Genomic DNA, 17,554 nt, shown 5'->3' with positions numbered 1-17,554 from the left:
AGCAAAAGATTATGTATGCCATGATGCAATGTAAAATATGTGACATGAGTTTGGTTGATTTTATTTGGGTGATCTACTGATCCAGGCATTGATAATTAAGCACATGTAATTAGGGTGTTTAAACATATTGCAATGGCTAGGGTTCAAACCCTAAAATGAGGTTTTATTGGCATCAGTCAAATAGATTAATTCAAAATATTTATTTCTCTGTCCCATTGGACAGAGGACAATAAAAGAAAATTTTGGGCACTGGTTCCATTCAAAAAGGGCTTCTAAATAAAAAGTTATGATTTAAATGGCATAAAACCCTAATCTGTATTTTGAATGTGGTTCAAAAATTCAAATTTGGCCAAACAGATTTAATGTTATGAACATTTGAAGTTACAAGGGCTTTTCTGCAAAAGTGCCTTTTATTAATTCCGGGGGATTAAAAATTAGGTTTTTATTTTGTAAAAAAAAATGCCACGTGGCGCGTTCCTATTCGTCGGTACCGATTCGGTTTAAGTGAATAAGAATGATCTAATCTACACCGTTGATCAACGATCGGACGGACGAGGGGCTAGGGTTTTTTACCGGGCGGCGGCGGCGGTCACCGGAGACGGAGGGGATGGCGGCGCGGGCACGGGCATGGCGGCGCGGGGTGCTCCGGCGAGCCTGGCAACGCGGGGAGTTCACGGGGAGGCGCGGCGCGGTCGGCGTGGGCTCGGGCGGTCGGGGTCGGCGCCTAGGTCGAAGAAGACGAGGCGGCGCGAGTGCGGCTCCGGCGAAGCTTCGGGCGGCGCTGCAGGGCACAAAGATGGAGAAGAAACGCGTCAAACGAACCGCGAGGAGGAGAGAAAGAAGATGGGGGAGGTCCGGTTGTCCTTGGCGTACCGTGCAGGTGGCGGCGAGCTCGGGACGGCGGCGGGCGTGGAGCTTCTCCGGCGAGCGATTCCGGCGGCCTGGCGGCGTGCGAGCGGGGACGATCAGAGGGGAAAGAAGCGCGGAGGCGAGAGCTTTATAGGGACGCGAGCGGAGCACTTCGGGAAGGTCGGAGCAGACGGGGCGGCGGAGATTGCGCGCGTCCATGGCAGGCGGTGCGGGGATTGCGGGAGCTTTCCCCGCGAGGACGAAGCCCCCTGATAGGTGGGCCCCACCTGTCAGCGAGTGTGGGCGCGCGCGCGGGGCGGCCGGGCTGGCTGGGCCGGCTCGCGTGCGGTCGGGCGCGGTCGGACTGGGCCGGTCCGGTTCTCCCCTTTCTTTTCTTTTAGCCTTTTCTTTTTCTGTTTTTCTCATTTCTTTGATATCTTTTGAGTTTGAACTCCAAATTGGTCCAAATAAATTCCAGAAAATTTGTAAAATCATGTTCTACCATGATTCAACTTTTGGGAGTAGTTTCCCCTGAAAATAAAATATATAAAAACACATTTTCCCTATAAATGCCTTTAGGGCTATATATACCTATTAAATAAAATACTTTTTCAACTCCAAATAATTATTCGAAAAATATGGGATAGCCTATAAATGCAATAAACCCCTTTTATACATAAACCCTATTGGTTTGAAAATCCAAAGCTTAATTGGGTGTAAACAAAGTCTTTTAAAGCCCTTTTGAGATTCAAATTTGAATTCAAATATGCAATTGTGGCATGATGCTCATGGATGCAACGCACATGTAAGAGTTTGAAATTTTTGGGATGTTACATCGGCCCACTTGGAGCCCGAGTGGGAAACAGGCAAGTGTCGCCGCTAGATGCCCGACATCGGCTCGACAGAATCTATCTGTCGGAGCTTCTGGAAGAGCAAGGCCCTCCGGGACCGCGTTGTTTCGCTCACCGGATCATGACAGAGACACCAACCTAGGGTTTCCAGCTACTCAAGGGTACCAGAACGTATGACGGCAACACGAAGCCGGAAGATTGGTTGGAAGATTATGTCACTGCAGTGCATGTGGCAGGCGGCAATCGCAGATGGGCTGTACATTATGTACCCCAGATGCTGGTAGGGCCAGCCAGGATCTGGCTAAACAATCTGCCGTAAGGCAGCATCAATTGCTGGATAGACTTTGAACAAGCTTTTGTCAACAATTTCACCAGCACCTACAAGAGACCTAACCGCCCTCAGCAGCTGTCCATGTGCAAGCAAAGGGACAATGAGACCGACCGAGATTACCTGACAAAATGGAACAACCTCCGCAATTCCTGTGAAGGGATAGTGGAGTCGCAGGCAATAGCATGGTTTGCCCAAGGGTGCCGACATGGCAGCATGTTGTGGCAGAAGCTGCAAAGGGAAATGCCGGCCACTTTGTCCGAGATGATCAAGATTGCCAACATGTATGCGTTGGGTGACCTGACTCAGCCATCGCTGATGCCGGCATACAATCCTGTCGGAGCATTCCGGAGGAATGATCATCAAGATCATCGGAATAAAAGAAGGGACGACAGGCCGGATTACCGGTATGGGCCAGCCTATGTCGCGGCTTTCAACATCAACCTGATGCCGGTCCCAGCCAGCGTCAGAAGACTAGGAATCAGTAGTAGGCCAAGAAGGGAGAGCAGAAGAAGCCCTGGCAAGATAAGTAGAAGTATACGTTCGAGATGATGCTGGATCAGCCTTGTCGTTTCCACACGACCAATCCCAGCAAACCGGCGAATCACACAACCCGGCAATGCAGCTGGATGCAGCGGGCCGAGAAGGGTGAGGCAAGTCGGCTGCCCCTCCACCGCCGCTCACAGGCGCCAATGCATAGATTCAAGGACCCCCTCCGGCGAATAATGCTGTCAATCAGGTGGAAGACCAAGGCATCCTGGAGTATGCAGAAAGAAACGAGTACAAGGAGCATCACCAAAGCTACATGATTTTTATCACGGAGCCGACCAACAAGCAAAGCCAGCGCAGGCGTGAGATGGAAGTTAACGCTGTCATGCCGGCAGTACCAAATTCATGTACTGGTCGGAACAGGAGCTCTGTTGGAACCGGGCAGATCATCCTAAGGTCATGCCGAATCCTGGTGGTTATGCTCCGGTGGTCCACCCGACGCTCATTGGGCCTGACATCAATGTCAAGTTTACTCGAGTTCTCATTGATAATGGGAGCAGCATAAACATCATGTACCGAGACACAATGCTCAAACTCGGTATTACTGATAACATGCTTGAGCCTATCCGGACTACCTTTCATGGTATTGTGCCGGGAGTGTCTTGCGCTCCGGTAGGCAAGATCCAGTTTGATGTCTTATTCGGCACCAGGGAGAACTGTCGGACCGAGAACTTGGTGTTCGAGGAGGTAGATCTCAGCAGTCCGTATCATGCGCTACTCGGCAGGCCGGCATTGGCCAAATTCATGGCGACTACCCACATTAGCTATCTGAAGATGAATATGCCGGGGCCAAATGGTACCATAACCATTACCGGCAACTACAAGCGATTGATGGAGTGCGTGCCAGCAGGATCTGCTTTGGCCGAGTCACTGGTCATCGCCGACGAGAAGAGGAAGCTGCAAGAAGTCGTCGCATTGGCTCAGTCGTCACAGATTGGCCTGCCGGCTATGACCAACCCTCATGGAAGCGGCTTTCTAGGCAGCCAAGGAGACAAAGAAGATCCCGGTCGACAGTGAGTTCCCGGACCGCACCGTCATCATTGGTGCCGGCCTGAATGAGAAATAGGAAGGCGAGCTCACCAGCTTCCTCCGTGAGAATCGGGACATCTTTGCATGGTCAAATCAAGACTTGTCGGGTGTGCTGAGAGAGTTGGCTGAGCACTCATTGCATGTCAGGCCGGACGCAAGACCGGTGAAGCAGCCCCTTCGATGCTTCGTCGATGACAGAAGGAAGATATTATCGGAAGAGATATCCCGGCTTCTAGCTGCCGGCTTTATCATGGAAGTGTTGCACCCTGACTGGTTGGCTAACCCGGTCATGGTCGAGAATAAGAAAGAGGACCCAACTGCTGCCAAGGTCTGGCGCATGTGTATCGACTACACCAGCCTGAACAAGGCATGCCCTAAGGATCCTTTTCCGTTACCTCGGATCGATCAAGTGATCGACTCCAGTGCCGGGTTTGAGTTGTTGTCTTTTGTAGAATCGTACTCTGGTTTTCACCAGATACCGTTGAACCCTAATGATCAAATAAAGACATCATTTATCACCCCGTTCAGGGCTTACTGCTATCGCACTATGCCGTTTGGTTTGAGAAATGCAGGGGCTACTTACCAAAGGTGCATGCAGAAATGCTTGCACGATCAACTCGGCAAAAACGTGCAGGTATATGTCAACGATGTCGTCATAAAAACCAAACAAAGCGTCACGCTGCTAGATGATATCCGGAAGACATGTGTGAATTTGAGGAGATTCCGAATGAAGCTAAACCCGGCCAAGTGCACATTCGGTGTGCCGGCAGGAAAGCTACTCGGATTCCTTGTGTCAAGACGAGGTATAGAAACGAATCATGTGAAAATTGTCGCCATAGAAAGAATGAAACTGCCGAAATGTCTCGAATACGTGCAGAAATTCACTGGATGCTTAGCATCGCTGAGTCGCTTCATTATTCAGCTGGGTGAAAAGGCAATGCCCTTCTACCAGCTGATGAAGAAAACCGACAAGTTTGTGTGGACGTAGCAGGCAGAGGTAGCCTTCCAAGAACTGGAGAAGATGATCGCTACGACGCCGATATTAGCCTCGCCAATGGCGCAAGAGCCAATGTTGTTGTATATAGCAGCAACAAACCGAGTTGTCAGTGCCGTCATAGTGGTGGAGAGAGATGAAGACGGCAAGTCGGTACAAAGGCCAGTATGTTACCTGAGTGAGGTGTTATCATCATGAAAACAGAATTATCCCCACTACCAGAAGATGGCGTACGGCGTTTATATGGCGGCAAAGAAGCTGAAGCATTATTTTGATGCACATCAGATCTGGGTCATATGTGAAGCACCCATCTCAGAAATCATGAGCAATAAAGATGCAAGCGGCCGAATAGCTAAGTGGGCTATTGAGTTAGCACCCTACACGCTGCAGTATAACAGGTGAGATGCTATGAAGTCTCAGGCGCTGGCGGATTTCCTGGTGGATTGGACCAGAATCGGAGTCGATCTTTATTCCGGCAAGTTCGGAAGCTGACGTCACACCAATGGACATTGACGGTGGCAGTGGTTCCGGTAACCCGGGGACTGAGCGCCTTAACTCGGCTGAGGGAATGGCGGTTGAACCAATGGAGATAGACGAACCAACTTTTGTAACTCGTCCTGTGCCGGCTTGGGCGCAGCCAATAATGTCCTACCTCAAGGACGGGAATCTGCCGGAAGAGGAGGTGTCGGCGAGGAAAATTCAAAGAAGAGCAAAAGCATACACCATTATCAATGGCGAGCTATACAAGAGAAGTGTCACCAACGTATTGCAACGTTGCGTTGAGCCAGAAGAAGGACAAGAAATCCTCCGAGATATTCACTGGGGGAGTACGGTCAAAATGCATTCTCAAGAACATTGGTCGCCAAGGCATTCTGGCGAGGTTTCTACTGGCCGAGTGCGTTACAAGAGCCGGAAGACATGGTCAGGAAGTGCAACGGTTGCCAGAGGTATGCCAGCAAGATTCATATGCCGGCATCTGAGCTCAAGACCATCCCAATCCCTTGGCCATTTGCTGTTTGGTGTCTGGATATGGTGGGACCCTTCAAGCAGGCACGAGAAGGCATGACGCATATCTTGGCCATGGTTGACAAGTTCACCAAATGTATTGAAGTGAAGCCGATACGGAAGTGTGACGGCAAAACCGTAGTGTCATTTTTGAAGGATATTATCCTGAGATACGGCTACCCGCACAGCATCATCACAGATAATAGAACAAACTTCGCAGAGGGGCCTTTTGCGCGATTTTGTGCGGAAAAGAAAATCTGGCTGGATGTCGCTTTAGTAGCACACCCTCAGTCCAACGGGCAAGTTGAGAGAGCAAACGACATGGTTTTAGCCGGCATAAAACCTCGGCTAATCGAGCCACTAGAACGCACTCTAGGATGCTGGCTAGATGAGCTCCCGGCCGTGTTATGGAGTCTCGGGACAACTCCAAATCGTTCCACAGGATATACGTCATTTTTCCTCGTATGCGGGGCGGAAGCTGTCTTACCAGCCGACATCCAACATGACTCTCTGCGAGTGACCATGTATACGGAAGCCGAGGTAAAAGAAGCCCAAGAAAATGATGGCGACCTGCTCGAAGAAGCATGAGAATTGGCTTTATCTCGGTCAGCCATCTATCAACAACAACTTAGGCGTTATCACAGCCGGAAGGTAAACCCGCGGGTGTTCCGGGAAGGAGATCTCGTGCCTCGGCTTGTGCAGCACACAGCCGGCATTCATAAATTGTCGCCTCCATGGGAAGGACCTTTCATTGTGAGCAAAGCGCTGCACAATGATTCCTACTATCTTATAGATGCGCAGGACCCCAATGCGAACAGGATGGACCGATCTGCCGAGGAAACCAAGAGGCCATGGAATGTAGCTTTGCTTCGTCCGTTCTATACTTAAGAGATGAGTATTTGTATCGTTTTTTCCTTATGTTGAATAATTTGAGACAATAAAGTATCCGCTGGATTCTTAAAAGGAACTCGGGGACTCCCATCTCGTATGCATGTTGTGTTACATTTATTTATTTGTATGTCGGTATGGCTTGATTGTGTAATCTTATGTCGGTCTAGTAGTGTGTCGGTACCGAAAACTCACTCTATGACTTAGTTGTTGTCCGCAACCCGGTTCATGGCAAGCTAGAGCACGGATATGAAGTTACTGAACACATGAAAAAAGATTGCAGAAACAAACCAATGAGCGAGCCGAGATGTGCGTTATTTTACCTAACCCAGCATTCCTTTCCTATACCGAGCATTTCCAGCCGAGTTTTTTGAGTTTAAGATTTTTTGGAAGGTCTATTCTATGACTCCGTGATTCATACGTCAAACGCCAACCAGGCAGACAAAGAACCGAGGTCATATAATTTCACCAACAGAAAAAATAAACTTGGGAACTCGGTTGGAAACTCGATAACTTGTGGCATAAGCCAATTCAAACTTTTGTGCATCACAAACAAAACTACTTCAAAGTATTTACATATGCACCTGGCATCCCGGGGATCTAACAATCTTATAGAGTTTTTGTCGACATAAAAGGCACAAATTTAGGTAGCAGGATCGTTGGTGTCGGCGCTCGGAGCATCCATCTCGGCGGGAGGTGACTCGGCCACGATTTGTTCATCCACCTCTTCTTCCTCCTCCTCGGCAGCCTCTTCATCTGCGTCCGATCTCGGACCCTCCACAAAGGAATGCACATCGGCAAACTGGATGAAGGAGTAGGGCCGCTCTTGACGCTTGGCAATCAACTCCGGGTCTGAGAGGAAGGGAGAGCCGACGCGCATGGACTGCAACACGTCGAGGTTAATGCCGTCGTACCAAGAAAGTACAAACGACAACGCCTTGTCGGCGCCGACACGACCGTCCGACTCCCGCCACTCGCTAAGCCGGTCCTCCACCTCCAGGAGACGCTTGGCTAGCTCCAGGATGGCACTCGGCGCTTCCTCTCCCGGCCAAAGAGCTCGGAAGGCGCGGATGCCGGCATTAAGCATGTCAACCCCGAAAGCCTTCAAAGGCTTGACGCGGGTCCATATTGAGATAATCATCCACATCGTATTCCGATGGCAATGCCTTGGATGAATCCCTCTTCCCGCGAGCTTTAATTACGGCGGCCTGAGCAGCTTCGGTAGAATGCGGGAAGATTTCTGACAAAGACAAAGAAAAAGTGATAAGTCCCGGCATATTGCTATTGTCGGACAAATTATCAAAGGAAAAAATTCGGGTTAGGGCAACTTACTGGCCAGCAGTCCATCTATCTTGCCGAGATCCCGTGTGCACGCGCTTAGCATATGGGCGCTCTCGGTCTTCTCCTCTTCAGCAGCAGTGGCTCGAGTCTTGGCTTTGGCGAGAAGATCCTTGTATTTTTGGACTTCGCCTTCCAGGCGGATCTTCTCGTTGGCTTGCGTAGAAAGCGCTGAGGTATGCACCTCGGCCTGCGCTTCGAGTTGCGCCCTTAGCCGGGCCACCTCATCTCAGTGCTGCTCTATTAGCTGAGTTTTCCCCCCTGTTTGGAGGACGTGGGTTACAAGAGTTTAAGACAGAAACGGACACAATCCGACATATGGAATAAAGGTATACCTTGCACCTCCGCAATGCGTGTCAGCAGCTCCGACACTTGTGCATCGTCCCCGGCTGTGTACGAAGGCACATGTCAGTTTTCACAATGCATAGATAGCTCGACATAGCTTTTATGTCGGTAGAAGGATACTCACTCTTGTTCTGCTGTTCGGCCACCACAGCCTTGTGCTTCTCTGCCAATTTCAGGTGTGATGCGAGCAGCAGTTTGAAGGTCGCGTTGCGTTTGTTCATACAGCTCTGCAGGAGGGTGATCCATGGTTAGTCTAATAGCAGTGGCAAATCAACAGCAATAGTGTTTGAAGTTTTTAAGCTTCCGGCCAACTATCCTAAACCCGGCCTGAATCTCAGGGAATAGTGTTTGAAGTTTCTAAGCTTCAGGCTGACTATTCCAAACCCGGCCTGAATCTCAGGGAATAGTGTCTGAAGTTTCTAAGCTTCAGGCCGACTATTCTAAACCCGGCCTAAACCTCGGGGAATAGTGTTTGAAGTTTTTAAGCTTCAGGCTGACTATTCTAAACTCGACCTGAATCTCGGGGAATAGTGTTTGAAGTTTTTTGAAGTAAGCTTCTGGCCGACTATTTCTTACTCGCCCTAAACCTCGGAGACTAGGAATATATATGCTAAAGATAGAATAAAAAACTTCAAGGGATGTTCGCACCTCGGCAGTTCGGCTGGACTCGAACAACGCAACCCTTGCCTGGAACATCCGGGCCACCACCGACTCTGGATTTGCCGCCACAGGTGGTGGCCCCACCAGAGCGTTTTGCTACACTGTCTGGATTGTGCCGGAGTTGACCTCGTAGCTGTAGGCGCTGTTCCAATCCATGACATACTGGCCGAGAGATCCCCAATTGTGCCTGCTCGTTGTCCCGGATGGATGGCGAGCCGGAGGAACTCGGAGGCTGCTGTCCTGCCGGGATGGCAGAGCTCCTAGTCTTCTTCGCTCGAGCGGCCGCTAACTGTGTCGGTTGCAGTTGCGGTGGCTGCGGCGGCGGCGGGGTTGCTGTGGCTTGAGGTTGTTGGGGCTGCACTGCCGGCTAGCGAGGAGGATCCGTGGCCAACGGTTGCGGTTGCGCATCAGGCACTGCCGGCAAAGGAGCAGCCCCGGCAGCCGATGTCCCGGCCGCTGATGTCCTGGTTTGAGCGACGCTCGAAGCGTCGATGCCAGGGCCGACATTTCGGACCGGAGATGTCGGATCTGCGGTGGTCTCGGATTCTCCCATGGTCTGGGTAGAAGACTCTGCACGTGGAGACGAGGTTGCCGGGATCTCGGACGCGATGCAGGTCTGAGACTGAGTAGCAGTCAGAGCCTCCCTGCAGGAATGGAATATTGTTACCATCATATCGGTTAAGAAAAATACCGACATTAGAAATTGAAATGGCGTAAAGCTTACCCGACGACCATGGGTTTCGGCTTTGGTTGCCGGCCAGCGGTTTTCTTCCGCTTCATAGTCCTAGACAGATCGGTGCCGGCAACGCGTTTCCCGCCAGTCGACACCGGAGCAGCAGCAGGGGCCGCAGCAAGGCTCGGATCGTCCAAGTCAGCTGTTCCCGGACCAATGCAGACATGAGTATTTTGGAGATGAATACTCTGATATCCATGAGAGGAGGTCGGGAGTTATTACCTACGGCACGTCTAGGGCCAGCATGAGGAATCGGCATGTGATCCTCCGAATCCGGATCTTTCGGGTCAGCTCCCAAGCGATCGCTTCCGAAGCGCTTGTCCGGCGAGTGCCCGTCCTCATTGCGCTGAAGCGTAAATCTCTACACAAAATTATAAGGTTACACCAAGATAAGAAATTATCGGTCAAAGGCCGCCATACGATCATGTCAGAGGAAAATCGAAGAAGTAAGTGGACAAAACTTACCAAGGGCGCACGGTTCTTCCGGCTACATGGTACCATGCCCCAGCTCCAGTTCTCAGATAGGTTGGTCTTGACGATCGCCTTAACTCGACGTCGGACCTCGATTTGTCCAGCATGATGGTGGAAACCCGGTTCGGGTCAAACCGGCCGCTGTGGAAACACATCTTGTGAGTCCGGCGTTGGAGCGGACAGACTCACCGGAATACGAATGTGGCCAACAGATCATCAGCCGCCATTCCGTCTCCTTCAGCGCGATGATGCCGGCATGAACCTGATTGATCTCCGGGAGAGAATCCTTGGGGTCATACCTCCAGTTCTTCTTCTCCTTCGGCGGGCCGACTATGAATCTTGGCAAGTTGATTCTATCGGTGTCGGAGGTGTTCTTGACATAGAAGAAGGTCTTCAGCCACTTCTTGCAGGACTCAAGAACTTGGATCCGAGGAAAGGCGGAACCCCGGCGAGGTATATCTATCTTGTCTTATATGATTGCAGGATAAGCATGAACTATCTGATCTCGGCTAATGCCGGGATGCGCCAATGGTCCTATCCTGGTCACATGGCGCAAAGTAAAGCAGCGCCCCCTTTATGACGGAAAAGCAGTCGTTGCTCACGTCGCTGTGCCGGGAGACTGCACAGTGACGCGCCGTAGAAGGACAGATGACGAAGGCCGGGGCATGGCTACAGTGCGCGCCGTCTGGCGGTACGAAAAGCACAAAGCTTCATTGTCCCCTCCCGGACAATCCGAAGGGGACCATGGGGCGTACGCGGCGGGCCCGGTGGTAGCTAGGGTTTGCTTTTGGTCCACATGTCAGTGTGACATCTTTGGCCTATAAATAGAAGCTCCACCCTTCCTGTGAGAGGGGTTCCTCACTTAGCCATTTAGGAGTTCTCCTTCTTCCTCCTCAAGAAACAGCTCAAGGAGCACCATGATATCTCGGATAATACAACAAAGAAGGAGTATGAGCTTTACCTCGTCAAGAGGGCTCCGAACCTGGGTAAACACCGTGTGTTCTTACTCTGTGCGTGGTTTACATCGCGCCTTCCCTCCTCCGGTTCCTCCTTCGTCCATCGGCCCCATCTCAAGCCATCCTATGGCATCTGCCGTGACACCACCACGACAATGCCCCCCCCCACCCTAAGTTGTATTACCTTATTACCTCCATAATCAGCCAATTTGAGGCGGTCTTGTGTTATTAGGTTGCCTGGCTCTGATGTGGTAGGTTGATCTGGCAATTGCCTGATAAAATCATTTTGAACCTCATCGTCTACTTACACCCATTAGCGTCGAACATTTTTGTATCACCTGCAGTTGTTTCATCTCTTTAATGTCTCAAGTAGAGCCCTTGATGATGGAGGAGAATCAGGCGCACATCATGATCGAGTCGACGGTCGAGCTCCACGTTCCCTTTCGGTGAGGGTTTGTGTGGTCGGCCATGAATTTTTTGAAGGTGAAGTTGTAGAGAGGGAGGAGGAACCTCGTATCGGTGCTTCATCTAAGATGCTACCATAGACAATAGATGTTGGGCATGTGAATTTCTCGTCACCTTTTTACGCAACAGTTCTGTTAGTTATGCAACGAGTTATACAAGTTATCTGTTTCAGTTAATATAAATGTAAAAAAGCCTGAATTTTAGAATAGTGTTTATGGTAGATTCATGGTTAGATGTTTACTGTCCTTTACGCAACAGAAAAGAATACATTCGGGTGATCTTGGGTAGATTCTCTCATTCTCAAACCCCCTATATTCGGCTGATGGTACATGTTCGTGCATAGTTAAACATGTGGAAATATAAATCGCTGTTTTTTTAACTCCATCTGTACTTGCTTACAGTCCTGCATCTGCAGATGATTTTGCCAAATCTGACTGTTTCACAAGCTAGACAATGCCATCTTAAACAGCATTGTATTCATATTCAAAAGTAGTTACTTATGGTTATGTTTCGTATCACATAAGTCACATGTTGATGGAGTAAATCTTCTTCAAAGAAAATGAAATAATTGTTTAACCACTTTTGAATGTCATTTTCTTATCAAGTTTATGAAATAATTGTCAAGTTATTATAGTTTCACCATTTTTGGATGTCTTAGGTTAGTTTGATGGACCCAAGTCAGAGCAAAGGAAATTGTAGCATGAAGCCACAAGTCATTGTAGGAACTCAACCTTCCCAGCCACTAGGCACAAGCCTAAACACATGCTCCCAGCCTCCTCCTGTTGTGGCAAGCAGCAGAAAAAAGCAACAAGAGTCAAGCCAATCTGAAGCTGCTAGCAAAGCTAGAGCCTTCTTAAAACATAGTCATGGCAAACCGATAGAAAAATGTCACAAGTGTGATGTCCAGCTCTCACCAAGCTTGCCTTAACACTGAACTTCACATTTTGTTTTCAGCCTTGAGAAGTATATCTGCAAAAGAAGGACAAAAAATGCAGAATTTTGATACTTTTTTTTAATGTCTCAGTATTAGTTATATTTACTTGCCTTATGAAGTGTTAGTTATTTGAACCGGCCGTGGAACATTTTTTTTATTTTTCTGCGAATACCGTGGAACTTTATTACAGTGTCAGTTATGTACTCCTGCTGTTAAACAGGCCCATTTTGTGGATGTTCAATTGCCAAACTTTATTATTGTGTAAAGTTGTATTCTTCCAACATGTCCTTTTATGTTCTGTTATTGTGTTAGTGTTAGTTGTTTTTGACTGTACTATTGTTTTCGGTTGTACTCTGATGTTTTCAGTGTTAGTTATATGAGCCTTGACAACCCATCATTGACTTGCCGTGTCATAGCAGTACATGGAACCATCTCATACATTGACTTGCCGTGTCATAGCAGTACATGGAACCATCTCATAGGAGTACAAGATTACTCAAATAGACGAGTGAAGCCCTTATCCATTCTGTCATTTCACAGCAAGGCAAACTACAATGCACAACAAACATGAAACTACACACACAAACATAAATTCGAAATGTCCCATTCATCTCCTCATTTTGTTCCATGTGCTTTGCTTGCATTTCAGAAACATATGCTCTGTCCTTAATCAAACAATTCTTCAGCTATTCATTTGAACTGTTTGCTTGGCCTGAAGGACAAGTTGCTGCTATTCATTCTGAGCCAACAGTGCTTCTTCTCAGTCTTCACTCGCACAATAGCATCACCCAAATCACCAATTAAATGGTTCACAAATTGAGTGCCTAAATCGTCGTGTCTATTATAGGAACCATAATCTACACCCTGAAAGCAGCAAATACAGGTTGGAATTCAAAACATCTGACCAAGACAGGAACAGAAAACGAGTCGCGGCACAAGCGACCACAATAGGGAGCTCAAACCTACAACCCCAAGAAGACAGCGCCTCAATGGAAAACCTAGTGGGTTCCACGTGTGACACAGATAGGTCGTAGGACAATCTGAGGTTTCAGTTTGTACGGTTCGACTCGATTGGGGAAATTTTAATGGAGGTTCAGAAGCGAATCGAAGGACTTCTCTTAACTACACCTAACGTGTAATATTATAAAAAAGAGGGAACATATAAGTCGTGCATGTGCAAATCAAAGACAAAAAATAGAGGGGGAAACAAGCAGCATTCACATTCTTCATTCATCTAACACGTACAAAAATTTGAATCCCTTGTCCATTGTTGGCAGGCAATCGACAAGGCATTAGCAGCGTAATACATCTACTTGGCATTTCTCAGACAGCAGGTTATTTCACGCATCGTCGACTCCAGTCATAGCCTCGGGTTCATCTCCACCACCTTTCTTGCCATCTTCATCATCTGCAGGCGCATCCTTCATTTGGTAATCCACGTTGAAATCGTAATCCGCATCCATGTCGTTCAGCACGCTGAATTTGTTTCCCTTGCGCCGTTTCTTCTCTGCTTTCTTCTTGCGAGGATCAAGTATGCCCTCGGCGGTGTACAACTTGTCATGCTGTGTGCTACCACTTGTTGACTTACTTCCTTCACGGTCCTTCACATCAGACATTTCCTCGACAGGTTTCACATCCTGTTCAGTGCAGGATAAAAGTTATCTAGCTGTCCAATACTATTCATCATGAGTGCCATGTAGTTCCAAATGCAAGTTAACTTTAGCTTCCCAACACACACAATAGGCAAGCGTAATTACTACCAAGAACTGTTTCCATTACGAATTGCATGATGGAACCAAGTCTCTAGAGAATTCTCAAATGTTTATTTTCTCTCAGTAAGTTTTTGCTACCCTCCAATACAAACATGCAACTGAAAGGTATGCAGTTTATAACTGCATCTCTTACAAGGGCATTTCATGCAGTCATCAAATAGTGAGATGACAACAAAAACCTACAGTAATGACATGACTGTTAAACCGGCATATATGAATTAAAGGATCCTAATAGCTGTGAAAAAAAAAATACCTCGAGCATTTCTTCGTTGATCTCTGGTGGAGCATTCGATGGAATCTCTGTATGACTAAAATCCAACATAGATTTTAGACCACTAATATATGAAGACTCGGCTTTGTAAATTTCATCAACATTAAATTCTTTCCCGTCTTGTGAAATAAGCACTGCATCTGAGTCCTCCACCGCATCCCTTTTAGGTGGCAGTGTGTAATAGGGTATTTTACCTAATAACAAGGGTCAGGGGACTTTGAAATAAAATAAAGATTTAGCAAAGTTGATGATAATGGATAAACAATAAACATATCAATTGTACCCTCATTCCAGTCATGAAGCACAATTTTTGCAGCAGCTTCAACATCCACTATACCACCCTTTTTCAATTTTCCCCTGAGGGTGGCAACTTTTTGAAGGAAATCGTCAACTGAAGTAAAGCTTGGCATATTGTACAAAGACATCAACTTCTCGTGCGGACAAAGATTGAGTATTTCCTTAACTGAAAAAATTAAATAAACATAAGAAATAGTATAAGTCATGTCATGATGCACTTCCAGCCACATTATCAGGCTTTTCGTCAGATAAAATAGTAGAAGCATAGTAAACCAAGAGAATGAAACAGAGCTATCTGAAATGATGACGAGAAATGAAAGATATCAGTTACCAGGAGTGATTAGGTCTTCCATCTTCTCGACTCTTTTGCAGTTCCGAAGTGCTACAGAGACACCACTGTTGGAAGATCTGAGCATTACAACACCAGGACAATCCAACAGTTTCACCTTCCTGTCCAATTGAACTTCTTGCATTGATCTAGTAACCCCTGGAGTGGACCCGACATTAACCACACGGGATCTCTTTAAGCTGTTGATTAAACTGCTCTTGCCAACATTAGGAAGCCCGACAATACCCACAGTAATTGCCAGTTTGAGCTGCAAGCACAACAATAACAAAATTTATCTAGAAAGCCCAAAACAGAACAGAAAAGAAAATGCAAAGTGAAACAGAACAAAAACAAGAAAATAAAAACAACAAAATAAGCAGACAGTATCAGAAAGCCCAAATCAAGAAAAGGATAAAAAACATATATCAAGTTGTCAATGATGAGACATAGTGAAAACAACTTCAAAGTGAAACAGTAAGATTCAACTATGTCTACATAGAAAATTTATGTATCTTGCACATGAACATAGAAATAGTTTAGTAACTCCATCTGTACATTAGCATGGCTTGCATGAAACATGACAAAGAAAAAAGAGAAGGGACATAAATCCAACAGTATTGACAGCAGGTGAAGCATATAAGATGATGTAAACTTATGTAAACAAAACAAACAGAAGTCCTAACTGCTGACTGAAGCTAGATACACATAAACAAGGTATTCCGATCCAGTAATCTATAAGAAAACAAGACCTGTTACCTCATGGCTCCTTGAATAGTTCTTGAGCAATTTAATCAGATTCTCAGCGCCAAGACAGTCACTCCGTTGTGGAACATTGCTAGTTTTATCCAGCTTTGATGATTTCCATCCTAGCTTGGTCCTCTGCTCTTGGGTATTGCACTTGAATGCAACAGTTGGCAATTCCTCCCTCAGATATGTAAGCCACTTCTCTACTGACTCTTTGGGAACAAGATCTAGAATACATAAAATTGAAGTTTAAGTTGCAGAAAGATAGCAAAATGGAAACGAATTAACACTAAGAACAATACAAGTTACATCATACCTATCTTATTGAGCTACTAAAGTGAAATGAGCTAACCTAAAAACAATACAAAGTTGCATAATACCTATCTTATTAAGCAGCAGCACAATCCTTTTAGTTGGATCAGCCTTCCTAACCATCTTTTCCATGTCAACACAACGAGTACCCAGCGGGTCCCTCGCATCAAGAACCTCGAGAATCACATCAGAAGCTTCGATAACTTTAACCAGCTCCTTGTAGAAAGCCCTCTCTGAATGATCTAGAGACACATTCAGCAACTTCAGTGAATAATGTATGCAAGCAGCAAGGCAATAGAAATCGGTGATGGGAACAAAGAAACCCACCATTGTTCTTATTAGGCAATTCTACAGAAGCATCCACCTTTGCTGCATCCTTCTCTGCAAACTCAGTACCCTGTGCAGAAGCTGCAGATGCCAAATTAGCAATATCTTCATCCTCGGGCAACCCAAGCTTCCTCTTCCGAGCCTGAAAAGAAGAGACCACAATATTTTATTAATGCTCAACAAGCACAAACAGAAAAAAAAAACATATGGCTATCAAAATTAATATGAATAAGAAACGTAAAGGAAATTTGAAGAAAAAATTGACACAAATTTCTCTGCCTCAATAGCTAAGTGTGGCAAAAGATTGTTGGCCAATGACAGGTATCCTGGAATTTTCGGCACCAAAATATATAACAACAGGAGGTGCATTAGGCTATGCTAATAATTTGGTGATGTGGCTCCAGAACACTTAAGGAATTAGTACTACCAGAGCGCGCTTACCCTCTCCTTGCGCGCCTCCTTCTTGAGCTCGAGCTCCTGGACCGCCTGAGCCCGGCGGACCTCGAGGGCCTTGAGCTCCTGCTCCTTGAAGGGCCACTCGTTGGGGATCCCGGGGTCCTTCTCGACCTTGCTCTTGTGGTTCTTGCTGCCGTCCTTCCTAGCCTCCTTGCGCTTCTTGCGGTGGTGCTCCTTGACCTTGCGCAGCACCTTGTGCTTCTGCTTCAGCGTGACGCGCTTGCTCTTGCTCTTCTTGCTCTTCTTCACCATCTTGTTGCCGCCGGTGGGGATCGCAGGGAGGGAGAGAGAGGCGGTGAAGGAAGGAGGAGGAAATCGAAGGGAGAGATGCTAGGGTTTAGGCTGGGGTTGAGGTCGGCATGGCAGCGCAAACTACCCTGCGGGCCTAAGATGGGCACTTCTGGGCCCAGAGGCCCATAGCCAAAAGGACGGAACCTGGGCAAGTAGCCTTTATATGCGTCTTCAAAATAGCCCATCTAGCCCACGAAGTGAACACCGTATGCACGAGGCCAGTGAGCAGTTTTGGTCCAGCCTGACCCATCATCGTAGAGGTGCGATATTGCTACTAGGAAAGCCCCGAAGATACCCCTGGAAATAGCCCATCCAGCCTAAAACTGGCTCCCTTTTGCGGAAGCAAAACGCTGGCGTGCAG

General features: G+C 47.4%; 1 protein-coding gene across 2 annotated transcripts; it reads right to left on the bottom strand.

The window, feature by feature from the left end:
• Positions 1 to 13,570: 13,570 nt before the first annotated feature.
• LOC100844442 (guanine nucleotide-binding protein-like NSN1) lies at positions 13,571 to 17,279 on the bottom strand. Of its 2 annotated transcripts, none has more exons than XM_003563297.4 (8): positions 16,888 to 17,276; positions 16,447 to 16,588; positions 16,188 to 16,361; positions 15,820 to 16,034; positions 15,067 to 15,331; positions 14,722 to 14,901; positions 14,421 to 14,632; positions 13,571 to 14,032 (listed from the first exon to the last, which is right to left on the bottom strand). In XM_003563297.4, the coding sequence occupies exons 1-8, from the start codon at positions 17,152 to 17,154 to the stop codon at positions 13,736 to 13,738; spliced, it is 1,752 nt and encodes a 583-aa protein (XP_003563345.1). In that variant the 5' UTR covers positions 17,155 to 17,276; the 3' UTR covers positions 13,571 to 13,735. The 2 variants fall into 2 exon arrangements, with proteins under 2 accessions (XP_003563345.1, XP_024313597.1); XM_024457829.1 differs by lacking the exon at positions 13,571 to 14,032 and adding an exon at positions 14,149 to 14,346 and having other exon boundaries at positions 16,888 to 17,279.
• Positions 17,280 to 17,554: the final 275 nt, after the last annotated feature.

The sequence above is a fragment of the Brachypodium distachyon genome, chromosome 1, assembly GCF_000005505.3.
Source record: "Brachypodium distachyon strain Bd21 chromosome 1, Brachypodium_distachyon_v3.0, whole genome shotgun sequence".
NCBI lineage: Eukaryota > Viridiplantae > Streptophyta > Magnoliopsida > Poales > Poaceae > Brachypodium > Brachypodium distachyon.
The sequence above is the reverse complement of the archived record's forward strand: the minus strand, read 5'-3'. Positions and strand labels throughout refer to the sequence as shown.

What these genes read in the sequence shown, in the direction of transcription:
- LOC100844442 (XM_003563297.4), bottom strand. Translation starts at nt 17,154, where the DNA reads ATGGTGAAGAAGAGCAAGAAGAGCAAGAGCAAGCGCGTCACGCTGAAG. An exon ending in ACTATTCAAGGAGCCATGAG is followed by an intron (nt 15,332 to 15,819) that starts GTAACAGGTCTT and finishes TTGTGCTTGCAG; the next exon opens with CTCAAACTGGCAATTACTGT. An exon ending in GGAAGACCTAATCACTCCTG is followed by an intron (nt 14,902 to 15,066) that starts GTAACTGATATC and finishes TAATTTTTTCAG; the next exon opens with TTAAGGAAATACTCAATCTT.